General features: G+C 39.3%; 1 protein-coding gene across 4 annotated transcripts in view; it reads left to right on the top strand.

The window, feature by feature from the left end:
* The first annotated feature begins 7,521 nt into the window (after positions 1–7,521).
* The window catches only part of nptn.L (neuroplastin L homeolog), a 37,580-nt gene continuing 26,067 nt past the window's right edge, over positions 7,522–19,034 (top strand). Inside the window, exon 1 of one of the 4 annotated variants that reach the window (XM_018250829.1) lies at positions 7,522–7,846. In XM_018250829.1, the coding sequence (XP_018106318.1) occupies positions 7,747–7,846 (100 nt within the window). In that variant the 5' untranslated portion in view covers positions 7,522–7,746. 4 annotated transcript variants of the gene reach the window in all.

Raw genomic sequence — 19,034 nt, 5'->3', positions numbered from 1 at the left:
CGTTAGCGTAATATACAATCTAAGGATATATTACGCTAACGATGTTATCACATCGATACTAGTGACATTTGAAAGCTTTATGCAACAATGTTGTGGCAATTATGACCATTGGAGTCATGTGACTTTACCCTCAAAAGGATGTCATTTCCGGTTTGTCGGTCTCTTGACAAAGCCGCAGGTAGCGGCGAAACAGCTGTCGAGGCACAGCGCTGCGAGGGGATTTGCGGTTTCCTGTTCTCCGTCTTGAGGATGATGCGCATCAGAAGCTCAAGTGATTGCGGGAGTCGGATGTGAGTATGGAGCGATGAGCAGCCGGTGTGAGAGGTGATCCATCACGGTCAGTAATTTCTCTATCTTGAACAGTGGCTTGCTGCGGAGTGGTGGGATAAATACCATCATATAGCGATTGCCATACCACCAGAGTACCGGGATCTGAATGTCCATGGATATGTATAGAGGATATTCCCTCTTCTAGTGCCTACATTTATACCATTCAAGACTGCATCATTCTGGGCACTAAAGAATTAACCCCACACCGGCTTCGCCCTCACATGCCGTTTTAAATCAGATATCCCATAACTGATTCCAACAAGTACTTTTTCTACCATCAAATTGAGCACTTTAATGGTTACCTATACTACAGCCGCGACGACTGTCGCTCTCCTCATCCTATGAACACTCAATTACGGATTTATCCAGTTGGTTGCAATCCATATACATTGGAGGTCTTGATCTATAGCGTGCACGCAGTTTCTTACATTGTGCTGTATTGTATAACATATGCAAAATAGGATAAATGGGATCCCCACCCCCTAAGCAGCGCTGCTTATTTTAAATGATTTTAGATATTTGGCATGGTGACAATAAATATTGCTTTTTAATATAATCTGTATGGTCCTGGATATCTTGTATTGTGTATTTGCATATAGAGGTTAAGTCCCATATGGTTGTGGGGAAATACGTCAATAATAAGTAAATGTGGACACCTCTTCTTATGCGGGCCTTAATTGGCTGCTATTAACTGTGTGCACCTTGCTTGGGTCATATGGATACTTAAGACCTGAAGATTGTTGACTTTTCAACACCTCCTTTTCAACAACCTTGGTCAGGTCGGACAATGTAACTTCGGTCAAATATTTAAACAAGTAAGGTGGGACAAGATCTAGGAGCTTGTTAGACTTGACCATCCTTATTTTCTCATGGGCTGATGGTATTGAAAGCAAAGCACATCCCAGGAATACAGTACACCGTGGCAGACAAGTTTTAAAAAATTCATTAGTATACATTAAAAAAAACCACCAAGACAAATTAAACTTTAAAATCGCAAAGTCTTTATTAAGAAATAACTTACCGAAACTCTGCTTCCGCTCCTCTTCAGAAAAGGCGACACAGTGACGATCCATGGTGCAGCACTCAATTTCTCCTCCTTGGCTATCTCCTATAAGGAAGGCAGGGAGGAGAAATCGAGTGCTGCATGATGGATCGCCCAATCGCTTTCTGAAGAGGAGCGCAAGCAGAGTTTTGGAAGTTATTTCTTAACAAAGACTTTGTGATTTTAAAGTTTCATTTGTCTTTGTGTTTTTTTAATGTATACTAACAATTTTTTTTAAAGATTTTTTGATGTTACTGGTCTTTTGAATGCATCAGAGGTCCAGATTGGATAGTTTTTACAAAAAGGGGTCAATTTTAAACTTAGTATATCCACTCTCAAAGGGCATGTAATTTCTCATTTTTAAAAACTTACTTGGGCACACAAACCTCTCATTAGGTGATTTTTTTCCAGGGATTTTTTCCAGACCACAGGTACCTCCCTGGGATCTAAGTCTGGGTTTCAATGCACCAGCAAACCATTTGAACCTATAGCTAAAATTCCAATTAAGATGCTGCTTCTTATTGGCAATTACTTAAGCAAGAAGAGTGGGTGAACTTCAGGCTCTATCTATCAGAAGGAAAACCCACCTTCTTGCAAGATATAGTCTTCTTGAAAATAGCTGACAAATTCATTCCGAAAGTGGTGTCAGACCTCCATATGGCACAGGACTTTGTTTTACCATCCTTCTTTTCAAATCCAAAGACAACAGAAGACCACAGGCCAAATCCAAAAACCACAGAAGTGATATATGTTGGACGTGGTCAGATGTCTTACTTAGGGGTAAAAGGGTAAAATCCTTCAGAAAATCAGACTTTCTCTTGGTGATTCCAGACAGTGCCGGGCCATGCTGGGCAGGCGCCCTAGGCAGGCCCGGCACTCGCGGCGCCTGTATAGTGTGTGCGCGCATTTGCGCTCGCGTGCGCATGCGCGCATTTGCGAGAAAAGTCGGTAAGAGAAGGGAACCGGACTTGGGGTAGGCGACAGAGGAGGTAGGTGCCTGGCGCCCTCCCAGCTTTGCGCCCTAGGCACTTGCCTACTCTGCCTACCCCTAGTTCCGGCCCTGATTCCAGAAGGAAATAAAGCTGGAGCTCAGCAGCCAAAATCTACGACAGTAAAATGGATAAAGGATTGCATGCAGCAGTGCCAAATAGGCTGGGCGCCCTAGGCAACCCAGCCTATTATGTTGCTCCCCTCCACATGCGTGTGCACGAACAATTGCGTAAGCACGAACAAGCATGTGCGCATGTGCGGTACCAGCACACACACCAAAGACGTGTACATGCGCATGAGAGGATAGAGTGAGCGGCCACAGTGCTGGAATTGCTGCCGCAGGTGTAGGCACAAGGGTTCGAACTAGGGGGAATCTGGCAGAAGAGGTACTGTGCCTGGTGCCCCTCCAACTTTGCGCCCTAGGCACGTGCCTCTTCTGCCTGGTTTCAGCCCTGGCATGCAGACAGCCTACACTTCAAAATCCAGCATAGTACCCTCTCATATTAAAGCACACTACTAGAGGCGTAGTGGAGTCTTGGGCATTCCAGTTCAGGGCATCTGAAGAGATTTGCAAAGCTGCTGTGCGTTCTTTGGTCCATACAATTGTCAATCATTATAAATTTGATGTGTTTGCGAGAAAATATACAGCCGTGGAAACTGAATATTGCAATCGGTGTTGGGTTTTGATGAAAATTCCCTCCCTTGCGTTTGTGTGTTGGTGCTTTTGTACATCCTGTTGTTGCCCACTGCCATGTGAAGAAAACAGGGAAAGCAAAAATCATATTATACTTACTGAGATTTGGCTTTTCCGGACTGTAACATAGCAGTGGGCATAGCTTCCCATCCTCGTTGGTGGAAGACTCCAGGAGTTCAAAGATGGAGGCCGGGGTCCCATTTGAATCCCAGGTGGGTTTACCTTGTTGTTGCCCACATATACATATACTTACTGAGGAAAATCTCAGTAAGTATATGATTTTCGCTTTTACCTCAGCATGTGCCATCTTTTTAAGCTGATTTTTGCTGTTTGAAGTAAGAACCAAGAGTGCAGAGACAAAGTGCTGCTTTTAATAACAATTAACTGCAATGCTACTAAACATTGTTTATTGAATGTTTTATATATATATATATATATATATATATATATATATATATATATATATATATATAAATATAAAGCCGTTTGGAATTACATATTTCTATTATCCAAAAAAAACAAGTGCAAAATTAACATTGGTGACGTTTTCCTTGCATTGGTAAAGTAGACCATGACAACACTAAGAGGCAGATTTATCAAGGGTCCAATTTCGAAGTGTAAAATACTTCAAAATTCGACCATCGAATTAAAATACTTCTTATTCGAATATCGAAGTCGAAGTATTTTTCACCGAATTTGGCCATCGAACAATCGAAGTAAAATCATTCGATTGAACGATTAAAGGAGCAGTAACACCAAAAAATGTAAGCATTTTAGAGTAATGAAAATATCATGTACTGTTGCCCTGCACTGGTAAAACTGATCTGTTTGCTTTAGAAACACTACTATAGTTCATATAAACAAGTTGCTGTGGAGCAATGGCGGAAATTGAAAAACGGCTATATGGCACAGGTTAACTAATGGATAACAGATAACACCATTAGCCAGACAGAGCTTATTTGCTATCTGCTGTGTAACATGGGCCTTTTCTCTTTTGAATGGCTGCCCCCATTGCTACACAGCAGCTTATTTATATAAACAATAGTAGTGTTTCTTAAGCAAACACAGCAGTTTTACCAGTGCAGGGCAACACTGCATTATATTTTCATTACTTTAAAACAATTTTATTTTTTGAAGTTACTGTTCCTTTAAATCGTTTAAATCGAACGTTTCAAACGATTTTAGCGTGCGATTGAACTATTTTACTTCGATGTGTAAAGACTTAGAAAATGGTTGTAGAAGGTCCCCAAAGGCTAACATAGCACTTCAGCAGGTTTAATTTGGCAAAGTATTGAAGTCGAAGTTTTTTTAAAGAGACAGTACTTTCGATTATCGAATGGTCGAATATTCAAACTATTTTTACTTTGAATAGAATTCGAATGAAAATTCGAAGTCGTAGTATCCTACTCAATGGTCGAAGTATCCAAAAAATTACTCGAATTTCGAATTTTTTACTTCGAAAATTCCCTCGAATTCACTTCGACCCTTAGTAGATCTGCCCCTAAGTGTTATTTATACAGTTTGTAATTATGAAGAGCTGATTGAACGTTTGAGCCCTGACATGTATTCTCAATTTAAAGACATGCACGTAGCCATTTTACTACTTCTTCCATGCGCCTAATGTGTGTTATTACATAAAGGCTCCCATACATTATGTTCAAAGCAGTGTAGGACCTCGCACACCCTGCAGAACGAAAGAGATGCCTGGTGCACAAGGGTAGAGGCTCGGCCACCTCACGTTTGGGTACAACACAACGAAATCCGATAGCACACAGGACTGAAGGAATTCTTCCAAATTTTATTTCAAAGCGGAATGCAAATGCAACGTTTCGGGGAATAAAACCCCTTTGTCAAGCATACGAATTCAGAAAAAAAAGTGCACATATATAGACAGATAAATTATTCATTTAGTGTGTCATAATTACTTGTCCAATCAAATCCAGTGAAACAACAACATGGAAAACCCACTTTTTTTAAAAACACCTTTTTTTTTTATAAAAAATTGTATAAATTACTAAAAAAATACAAAGTGTAATATGGTAATACAATAAATATCAATGCTGTGTAAGACAGTGCAATAAATTACATTAATTACACAAATTTATACAAATAAAGGAAACATATGTATATTCCCATACCCCAACTCCTAAAAATGTTTAAATTCAGTGATAAATCTACAAATTAATTAACAAGATCCATAAAGGGTAGTTATATAAATTTAATCTTACCCTATAGAGGGAAAAAAAGAGCAAGGAGTAGCTGACCCTAATATAAAAAAAAACCCACACGGTGAACATGTAGTGATCATCTGTAAAAGAAAAAAATAGAAATATTTTTGATAAAAACATCCTATCAAAAATTTCTACAAAAAGCAAGACATGTTAAAATCTTCATTAAGACCCTTCGGATCGCGGGTCTGAAGAAGCCAGATCCAATAACACTCTCTTTGGAGTAACAGCCTTTTAATGTCCAGTCCTTGCCTAGCAGTTACTTTCTCTAATATCTGCCATCTGACTTGTGACACCTGATGTCCTTGAATAAAAAAATGTTTCGCTAGCAATGTCTCTTTTTTTGTTTTGCCCTTTTCCTTAGCCTCGACCACTTTCTCTGGTTTGAAATTACGTATCACCGATTTATGTTCATTTAGACGAATTTTAATCGGTCTTGTGGTTTGGCCAACATAGGATTTACCACACGGGCATTTGATACAATATATAACATTCTGACTGTCACAAGTGCAAAAACAGTTAATCTGATGTTTGGTCCCTTGTGATGGATGCACCACCACATCTCCAGCAATAATGCCATTACAATGTCCGCATTGTCTACAGGGAAAGGTGCCCTTAGTATTGGTAGTTAAATATAGATCTACCTTTTGAGTAGGTCTTGGTTTAATAAGGTCCCCAATGTTTCTACCTCGTCGATACGAAAATACTGGGGGAAGATGAAATAAATGACCAATTTAAAACCCAGTGTTTTAAAATGAGTCTCTTACAATCAGCAGAATTCATATTAAAGGTAGAAATAAAAGGGACTCTTGTGCTGTTGGCTCCTACCTTAGAGGCTTCAAGATCAAACAACTCATCATCAGAAGTGATACGTCTTACCCTTAATAGTTGGCTATTGGGAAGACCCCTAAACACCCTGGGCGGATGATAACTAGTTGGAAGAACCAGATTATTCTTATCCGTTGGTTTGGTATATACTGATGTAACAAACCTATTGCCGTATTTTTGTATCGACGAGGTAGAAACTTTGGGGACCTTATTAAACCAAGACCTACTCAAAAGGTAGATCTACATTTAACAACCAATACTAAGGGCACCTTTCCCTGTAGACAATGCGGACATTGTAATGGCATTATTGCTGGAGATGTGGTGGTGCATCCATCACAAGGGACCAAACATCAGATTAACTGACTGCTTTTCCACATATGACAGTCAGAATGTTATATATTGTATCAAATGCCCGTGTGGTAACCACAAGACTGATTAAAATTCGTCTAAATGAACATAAATCGGTAATACTAATGTCAAACCAGAGAAAGTGGTCGAGGCTAAGGAAAAGGGCAAAACAAAAAAAGAGACATTGCTAGCGAAACATTTTTTTATTCAAGGACATCAGGTGTCACAAGTTAGATGGCAGATATTAGAGAATGTAACTGCTAGGCAAGGACAGGACATTAAAAGGTTGTTACTCCAAAGAGAGTGTTATTGGATCTGGCTTCTTCAGACCCGCGATCCGAAGGGTCTTAATGAAGATTTTAACATGTCTTGCTTTTTGTAGAGATTTTTGATAGGATGTTTTTATCAAAAATATTTCTATTGTTTTCTTTTACAGATGATCACTACATGTTCACCGTGTGGGTTTTTTTTTATATTAGGGTCAGCTACTCCTTGCTCCTTTTTTCCCTCCATAGGGTAAGATTAAATTTATATAACTACCCTTTATAGATCTTGTTAATTAGGTTGTAGATTTATCACTGAATTTAAACATTTTTAGGAGTTGGGGTATGGGAATATACCTGTTTCCTTTATTTGTATAAATTTGTGTAATTAATGTCATTTTGTCTTACACAGCATTGATATTTATTGTATTACCATATTACACTTTGTATTTTTTAACTAATTTATACAATTTTTTATAAAAAAAAAGGTGTTTTTTTTTTTAAAAAAAGTGGGTTTTCCATGTTGTTGTTTCACTGGATTTGATTGGACAAGTAATTACGACACACTAATTGAATAATTTATCTGTCTATATATGTGCACTTTTTTTCTGAATTCGTATGCTTGACAAAGGGGTTTTATTCCCTGAAACGTTGCATTTGCATTCTACTTTGAAATAAAATTTGGAAGAATTCCTTCAGTCCTGTGTGCCATGATCGGATTTCGTTGTGTTGTCCCATACATTATGCTCATTAGCTACACACAAAGAATTCTCTTTCAAGAATACGGGTGAACGTGCCCCACTAGCGAACAAGGACGAAGCACTAACGGCCGCTTCCGGCGGACACGCGCAATGGCTCCCCCTTGAGTTTTGCTAATCCCGCTGCTGCTGCAAGTGACTCTCGCGAGTTTGAGTGCTGCTTGAGGGCGGAGACGAGGAGGAGGAGCGGCGGTGGACACCGGACTCCAGGCCAGAGAGACTAGTTATTGAGGCTCGTTGGTTGGGTCTGACTCTCCGTGCGCATATGGCCCGCTCAGAGCAACCTCCCCTGTCCGCCATCCTCTTCTTGGGGCTGCTCTTGGTTTACTGCGGCCTTTTCCCGGCACCGGCTTATGCCCAGAACGGTAATGTGGGCGTGTGATGTTTGTGTTGCTTCAGGACTGTCACAAATGGCTATTGCTGCGGGAATATGCGGGGTTCCTCAGTGTAGGGAGGGTGCGCCCCGGAATACAACGATACATTGTAGTCCCTGAATTGTTGCGGAGCTGTCGCTGTGAGCTGCTCTGTGTAGTGAATGTGATGAGCGCTGAACGTTGTGTGTCCTTGTTGAAGTGCAGGTGCTAGTGAAGGAGCAGTAAGCAAGGGGCGCACATAGCTGTCACATACACACGGGACATTAGCCGCCCGCTTGGTTGGGGCTGTACATGGGCATAATGCTGAGGGAGCGAGGAGAAATGTAGTAGTGACTCCCGTTCATCCATGTTGTGTGAGATCCTTGTTTGCTTTATGCTACATTTGTGTAGGGGTTTCATGTCAGTGTTTGATGGCAGTACGTGTGTGTATATACAATGTGTGTGTGTCGTTGTACATGTTCCCTACAGACCAGCAACAAGAAGCGAGTGTGCAACTAAATGTCACAATGATGTGTTCTACAATGTTACCCGTATGTGCTGGGATGGCTGTGCTAGCTGTGTGTGTGTGTGTGTGTGTGTGTGTGTGCACTAGCCAATGTGTGCACGGGGCTCTTTTACTGCAAACATAGCAGCCTTGCTAGCTCAATTATCTTCTCTATTAATAACATCCACATTAAGGGTCATTTTTAGCAACTGGGCCAGGTGGCAACCCTGTGTGCTTCCTACTTATACACACTGAGCTGGTTTCTGTCCTTAACCATCTGCCTCCTGCGACTATAAGGGAAACAAGCTCTGTTTAATGGCTTTCACCAATCGACCGGCAGTGTTCACTTTTGGTTTGTTCAAGTGCTCTTGTGCAAATCTCTATATGTGTCTGTGAGATATTCGGATTTATTGGGATTTGGATCTCCTGCAGAGGTCAGGAGCATCTTGTTTTACCAGGCAGTTTATCTGCAGAGAAGAGTTGGTGCAGAGCAGCTCACATATCCAGAACATTGACTTTATTTTTTAGGGTATCATCCTCATTGGTAAAAAAACCATTATACAAGAAAAATCATATAAGAAAGGTTGGCTGTTAATCCATATGTGTGTATATTAGGCAGGCACCAAATCCCCTATTTGGGATTCAGTCGAATCCTTGGTGAAAGATTCGGCCAAATACCAAATCTGAATCCTAATGTGAATATGCAAATTAGGGGCAGGAAAGGAAAAAGTAGAAGAAAATCTTCTTTTGTGACGAAACGTCATGTGATCCCTACCTGCCCCTAACTTACATATGCCAATTTGGTTCAGCCAGGCACAAGGATTTGGCCGAATCTGAATCCTGCTGAAAGGCCAAATCCTGTGTGTATATGTATATATATATTGTTGTATATATGAAAAAGCAGGATCAGCACACTATGCATTGTGATGAAAAAGTGACTATATATTTAATAGGCATTTTATCTGATCTTTCGGTCCCTTCTGCTTTTATATATATATATATATATATATATATATATATATATATATATATATATATATATATATATATATATATTACTGACTGTTGCTCTTTCTATGTCAATGTTTTTGTAAATGTAAAAAAACAACAAAGTTTCAGTAAATCGACAACTGGATAGGTGCAAATAGACCAATGTCCTGCCTATGTGTTTTATATAGTGTTATTACAGGAATTCACTGAATGTGTTTTTAGTTTTGTTACGGTTGACATTTTGTATTTTAGCACGCCAGCACGTTCTATTTGGTGGCATGTTTGTTTAATGTAGGTCCCAAGCAACATGACTAAAATATTAATGTGTTTGAAAACTTGATGCTAACCAGTAATTATTTATGAAACCCATACGCCTCCTCTTTATAAGATAAAGGTGAAACCTAGATTCCCAGTAGAGAGCCAAGTGTAAGCAGAGGGGCCCTTAATTAGCATCTGTAATGGAAAAAATGACTAAGAAATTTATTACTTGCAGAAGCTGAGCTGTTAACCATTAACAGCAATCTAGTTGCTATAAACATGCTGGTAGAAAAAAACACCAATCTGCGCCATGTTACTGCAACACATAACCTGTCATCAGTGCCGGGCCTAAAGTTGCGGTTGTCCATGGCAAGCCCCCGCCTCTTTTCCTCTCGCCTCCACCCCAAAGCGTGCTAGACTTGGACAGAAGCAACAGGGGCCAAAACTAGAGGCAGGCAGAAGAGGCACAGACACTCCTTTGTTATTGTGCACACTAAGTAGATATTGTCCTGGAAGACACACACGGCAGGTGTCATACTAACTATAGCTTCAGCAACTGCACAGTATGGTCGTGTTGTGAGCAGGAAAGGATTTTTCTGGCCTGGCTTTTTTTTTTTTTTAAATTTGTGATAATGATATTGACATAGTACACTAAACAATTGCTTTGTCCAGGGACAAAGGGTGTCACAAAAACCCAACTTAAGGTGACCATGATATGAACACACACACACACACACACCACCCCTTTGCTATAAGAAGAATAATTATAAAATTCCACAGTAAAGAGGGCACACACTGACCCAAAACCTAATCACCTGGGTGTTGTGTATAGTTCTAGCATATGTGCCACAGAAACTTCCAGCACTCGTTCATCATGTTGTGTGTGTCATCTTGATAAAGGTCTGAGTGGAGACCGAATTATTGTCGATTTACCAATAAAACCTTTTTTTGTTGCTTTTTCAAAAATTCTGCGACTACTGGAATTCTCTGTGGAGCATAATTATAAAATTCTGTATTTTACAGCTTCCTAAACTCTACTGGAGTGTTCTCTCTTTCTATTTTTTTGCAGGCTGTACATGCAAAAATAGAATTGAAAAAATGAACAGTCATAGCTTGGTGATAAAGAATTAGGGCTACAGCACACAGTGATTCCTGCAGAGCTGTGGAGTCAGAAGCAATTTTGGGTACCTGGAGTCGGGAGTCGTCAAAAATGTTTACACTCCTAATAAATTTAAATACAAGCACTGAAAATAATTAGATTTAAAAGCTTCTATGAAGGAGGATAAGGCAGAAGCAATTTGGTTTCTAAGAACAATACTTTAGTTAATTTTGGCTTGTATTTAGCAGCTATTCTACAGCTACATGCCAGGTTCAGTTCATAAATAAGTTGTTTTAGGTTTTCCAATTGTTTTTGGTTTATGTAGTTTAACTTTGACTTTGGTTTAGAATTACCAAAGGATGTGGTTTTATATTTTTGAGCTTTGGCAGTGATACAATGCCTTCTATGTTGTGTACTTAACTTCTTTCTATTATAAAATTAGTATACATTAGTATATTAAAGGACCAAAAAATTAAATTGTTTTAAAGTAATTCACACAGCTTTAAGAAGGGGTTGGATAGCTTTTTAGCAAGTGAGGGAATACAGGGTTATGGGAGATAGCTCATAGTACAAGTTGATCCAGGGACTATTCCGATTGCCATTTTGGAGTCAGGAAGGAATTCCCCCCCCCCCTTTTCCCCCTCTGAGGCAAATTGGAGAGGCTTCAGATGGTTTTTTTTGCCTTCCTCTGGATCAACTGGCAGTAAGGTTGAACTTGACGGATGTGTGTCTTTTTTCAACCTTACTAACTATGTTACATATTATATATTGTTAGCATGCACTGGTGAAAGTTGTGTGTTTGCTTCAGAAACACTACTATAATTTATTTAAATAAGCTGTTATGTAGCCATGGGGGCATTTTTAACAGTGGACAGCAACAGTACATAATATTTTAATTACTTTTATACACTGTTTTTGTGGTTACTTTTACTTTAAAAACAGTACCATAAACTGAGGAGTCGAAGGATTTGCATACCGTCTCCACAGCCCTGCATTACTGGCACTTTATCACCAAATTTATATCCGTAGCATACTCCTGGGTCTCCGGATGCACTCACTGGTCAGGTGATTTTTGCTCGGATATGCTGACTGCTGCTTTTTCAAATTACAGTTGCCTGACCCAGGAGTACCCTGTAGATTCAGGCAATTGACATGGAAATCAATTGTGGCAAAATGGATGGAATCATCATAGGCTTTACATACCATGGGTAACCATTATCAAAAATAAATGGTGCCACTTCAACTGTTGCTGTCAATATGGCTTTTCTCTTACCAAGCAATGTGCTGATTTGGGGGTTTAGTCTTGTAACAGATGGTGAACTCTCTATTAATATAATTCTTCAAGCATTGTCTGTTTTTTTTGTGCTTGCAAGCTTTTGTCAGATGCAAATGGTAGTCTGCTTTCTATGCAGTGAGCAATGGTCATTTAAGGAGCCATAAACAAGTATTTTTTGACCTCCCACTGTCTTCAGAAAACGCCATCTGTCTAAATGTCCTTTCTACCTCTTACTGATTCATAAGTAAATGCGGGGAAACCCTGGTCCAAATGCACACATAGTGGTGACAGACAAGCATCTGTTCCAAAATGCTTGTGCAAAATGTTTGCCTTAATTAACATAAGTTATGATCCATCCCCCACTGTTCTAAAGAAAAATATCAAGGTGCAGAAGGTTTGGAAATATTTATAAAGGTGTGTAAAGTCAGGGCTGCAGTTGGGGGTGGAGTGACAGGTGGGGGTCCTGTCTTGAAGCCTATTCTGACTGGAGAACTCGGATGAATACTTCCCGATAGCCTGGATTTATGGATTATGAAACTGGAAGATCTGCCCCGACATATGGGGCAGAACGGGGTCAGTCTTGATCATAATGAGGCGTCTTATTTCAAATATAGGGCACACTATAGCCTTATGCATTACTTTTAGTGAAAACCAGTGAATATAAACCCACACCCCACCAATGAGGTAAGTGCAGGTGCGCTGTTGCTATGAACTTTCCGAACTATTAATGTGGCCCCAACTTGACCCACTCTGCCACATGAAAACTGGGCAAGGGAAGGTGGCACTTAGTGCCCAATCGGGTAACAGGAGGGGATAATAAGAACAATCGGTTAATTTACTACAGTGCCTATTTTTTATGCTTTGGAAAACATTGGAGTAAACCATCACTGGTGATGTTGCTCATAACAACCAATCAGCAATTAGATTTCAATAGTCACCTACAAGTTAGAAAAGAAAAGGAAATAATTGACAAGTGATGTTTTTCTCTACTGTTTTACACAGCATGATAAATAGGCCTCTGTGTTTAAAAAAGACATACCGTATCTCAAAATCACACAATGATTCATAATAGTGAGATACACCAAAATCACAATTTAGACCCATTGTTTGTCTAGAGCCGTGATCCCCAACCAGTAGCTCGTGAGCAACATGTTGCTCTCCAACCCCTTGGATGTTGCTCCCAGTAGCCTCAAAGCAGGTGCTTATTTTTGAATTCCAGACTTGGGGGCAAGTTTTGGTTGCTTAAAAAACAACTGTACTGCTAAACAGAGCCTTAATTTTGGTTGACAATCCACATAGGGGCTACAAAATGGTGCTTATTTGGCAGTCCAAGAACATTTTTCATGCATGTGTTGCTCCCCAACTCCTTTTACTACTGAATGTTGCTTGAGGATTCAAAAGGTTGGGGATCCCTGGTCTAGAGAAGCCAAAATTTTGCTTCATTCTTAAGCATAGTTAAGACGACTCTACACTGCAGCATGATTCACTGTGTACCCGTTAAGGTCCCCATAGACGCGACGATTCTTCTTTGGTGAACGACCAATTTCAGTGCAGTCCGACCAATCTGTCAAATTATCGTGCGGTTAGTGGGATTCGAACGATCGTACATCTTACGATTTGTTGGCCGACACCGAAAATTGATCGGCCAGGTTAAAAAATCTTTATCGGTCCCAGTGCAATCTATCTATGTTTGCAGGGCCAAGCAGGCAGCTACTCTTCAGTTTGCTAGTTGGCAATATCGCCTGAATTGGACTTTTTAGTTGATGGACACATCGTACATTTAAACGATCATTTCAAGATAATCGTGGTCTCACGATAACGATTGGATCTTTTAAAAATCTTTACATCTATGGCCAGCTTTACAGATAGAAAGTCAACATTTCTATCTGTAAGGAATGTTTTGACACACTTCTTTTTTTTTCAACGTGTGTTTTGAACTTATAACTTTATACACCAAAAAATATAGGTTTCTTTGAAAATATATTTCAAGAAAACAGCTCAAAACCCTGCTTCATGTAAATCATTTTCATAAAATATACTGTTTTTTTGGTAGTAGTGGTGTAAATACCTATACAGTTTTTTATTTTTTTTATGAGGCAATCTCAATTTAAGCCACTGTTTAGTAGTATGTGACATTGGGTAATAGAAAATTGTAATTTTAAGTACTAAGTGCTGCCCCTGGGATCGTTTGATTCATGATGCACACAAACAAACCAGGGGACACATAAATGTAAGGTCACATGCACCAATTAAAGCTGGCCATAGACGCAAAGATCCGATTTTCGGACAGTGTGTGTAGAGACCCGACATTTTTCATCTGGTGATTGGTCGTTGGTCGATCGAACAGGTTAAAAGATTTCTGTCGGCTGCCGATATCTCTGCATGTATTGCCGATCATACGATTTTCAGTGGGAGACTGTCACCAGCTTTGTCGGACATAACTTTCCTACAATTGCAGTCAGGGGCAGAACATCAGCTGATCTGTTCTTTTATACTTTATTTGATCTGAATGGTTAGTGGCAGGTCGGGAGATGGGGATGTCCGATTGTTCGAGGAACGATCAGATCTTTGCATCTATCGCCAGTTAATGGACAACCTTCTGTCAGACGTTCGCAAAAATGGTAGCTGAAGATAAAAGATGTAAAAGGCCAATAATTATATTCCAGTTTGGTAAGATACGTTACTATGCCACTTGATAAAAACCTTTTCTGTTTATTAATTATTCATTCTCTGTGTATCGTTTTCCTGTAAAGAATCCATTCTTTAAACCTTCTAGAAATCTAACCTACATTCTGTTAACCAAAGTTAGTACAGTGTACATGTTAATAGGCAAATTAGATTAGTGTTACAATTCATGTAGAAGGGTGAGGGTGTAGAGGAGGTAGGTTTTTCACTGCTAAATAAGAAAGTAAAATAGTTTTTTTTACTTAAATGATAGATAACGAATGAGTTTAAATTCTGATTTTATCTTGGTGGGGTGAGGGTTTATATTCCTTGTGTTTGTCGTTTTCATTTAACCTATACCATACACAGGCCAATACAAGCTACTGGCAGACTGTCGGGCAGTGTATGGGACCCTCTGTCAGGCTTCCCCCGATCGATATCTATGTCGATTGGCCAGATTTAAAAATCCCATTGGATCGAGGACCGCATCGATTCGTAATTTTTTAGTGTCAGTATCACTTTAATTAGCAGGACTCCTCCACCAGTGGGCACAAAGCAGATAGTGGGCTAATAGCACAGGCCACCTTGGGAGGGCTTAGTGCTTCTAATAGCAGCCCATTGTAAAATGATTAATGCTAAAAAAAGGTGTTAAAGGAATTTATAATGTTGCTTGCACTATTTCTAAAGGTGTGTATTTTATTTTCTGACTTAAAAAGTAGTGTAAAAATACTGTGGCGTGTAATGGTAATTTTTTTTATGTACCTTATTATTTTCAATCTTAACACCTTCTTTTACACCATACATTTACACTCCACTACAAATGTGGGTATAAATATTACACATCTTTATAAATTCACATGCTTTTACACAATAGTATTAAACTGAAAGTATTTGATGTAAGTTTTTTCCAATAGAGCTTACAATCTAATATCCCTGTTACATTTACACAGAAGACAATTAACCTGCCTTTATGTTTTTTGAGTGGAGGAGGAAAATGGAGAACCAGGAGCAAAAGCGCACACGGGGAGAGCATACAAACTCCTTAAGCTTTTTATCTAGGGCTGCAGTTTAAAGTGATGTTTTTGTTCCTTCGGGTGGCTTTGGGTGGAAAGTTGTGTTAGAATGTGAACATAAATTTAGTGCCAACAGTCTTCCAAAGTGAAATTTGAAGATGGTCATATAACTTCTTTCCATTGTCTTAGTGATGTCACAATTCCAGCAGGTGTTTTTTGTCACCAGTGGTGTTGGCCACATCAGAATAATCTGTTTGTTTAGTTTGAAAAAAGACGCACGTCCATCAAGTTCAACCTTTTAACTCTATTTTAACCTGCCTAACTGCTAGTAGACACGTGGCTGAGGGTGTTCCGAGTTGGCCTCTAATATCAGTCCACTTGTTTCCAGCTTTAAAATACAATCTTATTGCTCTCTGGTAATTCATGGGACATGTCTGGTTGATAGTTTGCTTAGCAACTGGATATCATTATCAGTGTAAAACCGTGAAGTCATGTGTATGTAAAACAACAACTGTAAATAGATAATAGAAGAACGAAAAATGGTTAATCCTGTATGTGTCATATTTTGTGTGTAAAGTTCATGAAATTATTCCCCCCCCCTCCTATTTTAATGCAGGCAGCCTGTTCTGGCTGCTGTCATGGCAACTTGTTCTCCTTATTGAACTCCAGTTGCTACAGAAATATATGAAAAGGGAAGCGTACGTTTATCACATGGATGTTTACAATGCTAGTGTGCAGGGCTCATGGTGTTACTAGGAGAAGACATGGTTTTCTTTAAAATGGCAAGTGGAAGAAATGGTTATGGTTCTTAAAGGAATTGTTCAGTGGAAAAAAAACTTGGTAAATAGTCTGTGCAAAATAAAAATTTTTTTCAATATAGTTAGCCAAAAATGTAATAAATATATATAAAAGAATGGAGTGACCTGATGTCTAATATAATAGCTAGAACACTACCTTCTTCTTTGCAGCTCTCTTGGTTTACACTGATTGGTTACCCTGGTTACCAGGCAGTAACCAGTCAGTGACTTGAGGGGGGCATATGAGTCATAACTGTTGTTATTGAATCTGAGCTAAATGCTAAGGATCAATTGCAAACTCACTGAACAAATTATGTCCCATGTGACCCCCCCCCTTAAAGTCACTGACTGACTCAGAGTTCTAAAGCTGCAAAGCAGGAAGTAGTGTTCTGGCTATTATGTGAGACGTCCAGTCACTCCAGCCTTTATACATTACATTTTTGGCTAACTAACTATATTTGCACATACTATCTATTTACCCAGTTTTTATTTTAACACTGAACTAAGGGCAAAGGTGGACTGGCAGAATACTTTTTTGTGCAGTCTCCTGCTGGTGATAAAGCACCCCTCCGCATCCATTACAAATGTTGAATATTAAACCCTTCACATGCAGAGTGACTCTAATGCATCCATTAGGGAAGGTATTTTCAGGGAGCTTTGACGCCTGGGGAAGGAGAGATTTCCCATGGGTGACAAAACCACCCTGCCTGTCTTTGCCCCATAGCACAGTGTTTTATATTTGTTAAATATTTGTTAAATGCTCTAAACAGGTTTAAATGTTTCTAATCTGCATGCATAGTTTTTACCTTGTTCGTAAAATATGCAAACTGTCTTTAGTGTAAAATCATTAGTCAGAATGGCTCCTTTCAAAAATCAATGAATATATTGACCAGTCTCTGTATTGACCATTGGTCTTTTGGTTAGAAACAAAGGGCCAGCCAATACGTAGCTAAGAAATCCAGCTTCTCACATTGTATGACACTGTTGTGTGAGACTTCAGCAATGACATCCATTGAGTGCTGGACCACTCAGCAGCTAATTCTGGGATATCTCCATCTGGGCGAACCAGGTCTCAGATGGTTGTATGTCTTCATTAATGCAGCACACACACACACACACACACACACACACACACACACACACCATTGTCTGTATATTTAAAAGGACCACATTGTCTGTATATTTAAAAGGACCACATTGTCTGTATATTTAAAAGGACCACATTGTCTGTATATTTAAAAGGACCACATTGTCTGTATATTTAAAAGGACCACATTGTCTGTATATTTAAAAGGACCAGGTTTTTGGTGATGCACCGGAACTGTAGCAAAATCAAGTGTGTGGGAGCTCTGGAAACACTCTCTAAACCAAATATATAAGATGTGCTTTTAGCCCCACAGGAATACCAAAATCAGGGTTGGGAAGGGAAAAAAGTGCCGCTAAAACATTTTTTGCTTCCTTGTTTTGTGACAAAAAGGTCACATGACTTTAAGGATTCAGATTTGGTTTGGCTGAAAAAAGCAGAATACTTGCCGAATACTGAACTGAGTCCTGGATTCTGTGCATCCCTACATAAAAGGCATTAAGTTTGTCCAGGAGTAGTAACCCATAGCAATCAGCAGGTAGCATTTACTGGTCACTTGTTAAAAGCAAACCTTTTATTGAATAGTCTTTGTTACTGCTATTGGGCAAAGTTGGTGCCTATTATTACATTTGGGGGTATCTGTTTTAGAGGGCCCTTTCCCTGCAGTTTTGCTAAATATAAGCCTATAATAAATACTTTCAAAACAAATCTTCTATGGGAATATTCTAGATATGCCACCAGCCGAAAGTGTATAATTTGTGGTTGGTCATGTGACATTCACTAGTCAGAAATTTCTGTTCTCAAACCTTAATTACTGAAAGGTTGATGAAGAACCATATGGTTGCTCACAATGCTGCCAGGCCTTATTTCAACATTTTACAGTCTATTGATTGGCTTTATAGTGTTTTATTATGCCTTTTCCCCAGAGCACTGGTCACACATCCATCATTTTTTTCTTCATCTCTAAGGAATCCATTTTGCAACAGTTATTTACTGCCAGTATTGCTCATGTTTGGAGCAAATGACAACTAGAAAACTTATGGTTGAAAAGAACTTAAATACATTTAAATAGTATTTTATGTAAATACCCGCAAATTACAAAAGAAGGCATGTCAATTGTTTGAAAGGGTGTCTTGTCAAAACTGCTTTCTCAGAGTCATACTTGAGTGATGTTACTGCTGGTTTGGCTAAATTTGTTTCTTAAAGCTTATGTAGTATGGGCCAGCTGAAAAGCACCTGTGGTCTCCTCCAGTGGTTCCCATTCACATAGATGAAAAGCACCAGGAAGTGATTTTCAGCCTGAATATGCAAGCATTTTTCGACAGAAAAGCAATTATAACTGCTTTTCCCTGGGTTTCCAATTCAAGTTAAAGGGAACCATCATGGGTGCTTTCCAGCCTGTTAAATGCAACCTGTGATATTAGTCTGCGATGTGCACGTTTTACATTTTCATTGCATATCAATATTAAAAGGGGCAAGGCATATCTTACTGGCAGAAGGTGAAATTAAATCAA

Source organism: Xenopus laevis, chromosome 3L, assembly GCF_017654675.1.
Source record: "Xenopus laevis strain J_2021 chromosome 3L, Xenopus_laevis_v10.1, whole genome shotgun sequence".
Classification (NCBI taxonomy): domain Eukaryota; kingdom Metazoa; phylum Chordata; class Amphibia; order Anura; family Pipidae; genus Xenopus; species Xenopus laevis.
This window is presented reverse-complemented; position numbering and strand designations above follow the sequence as displayed.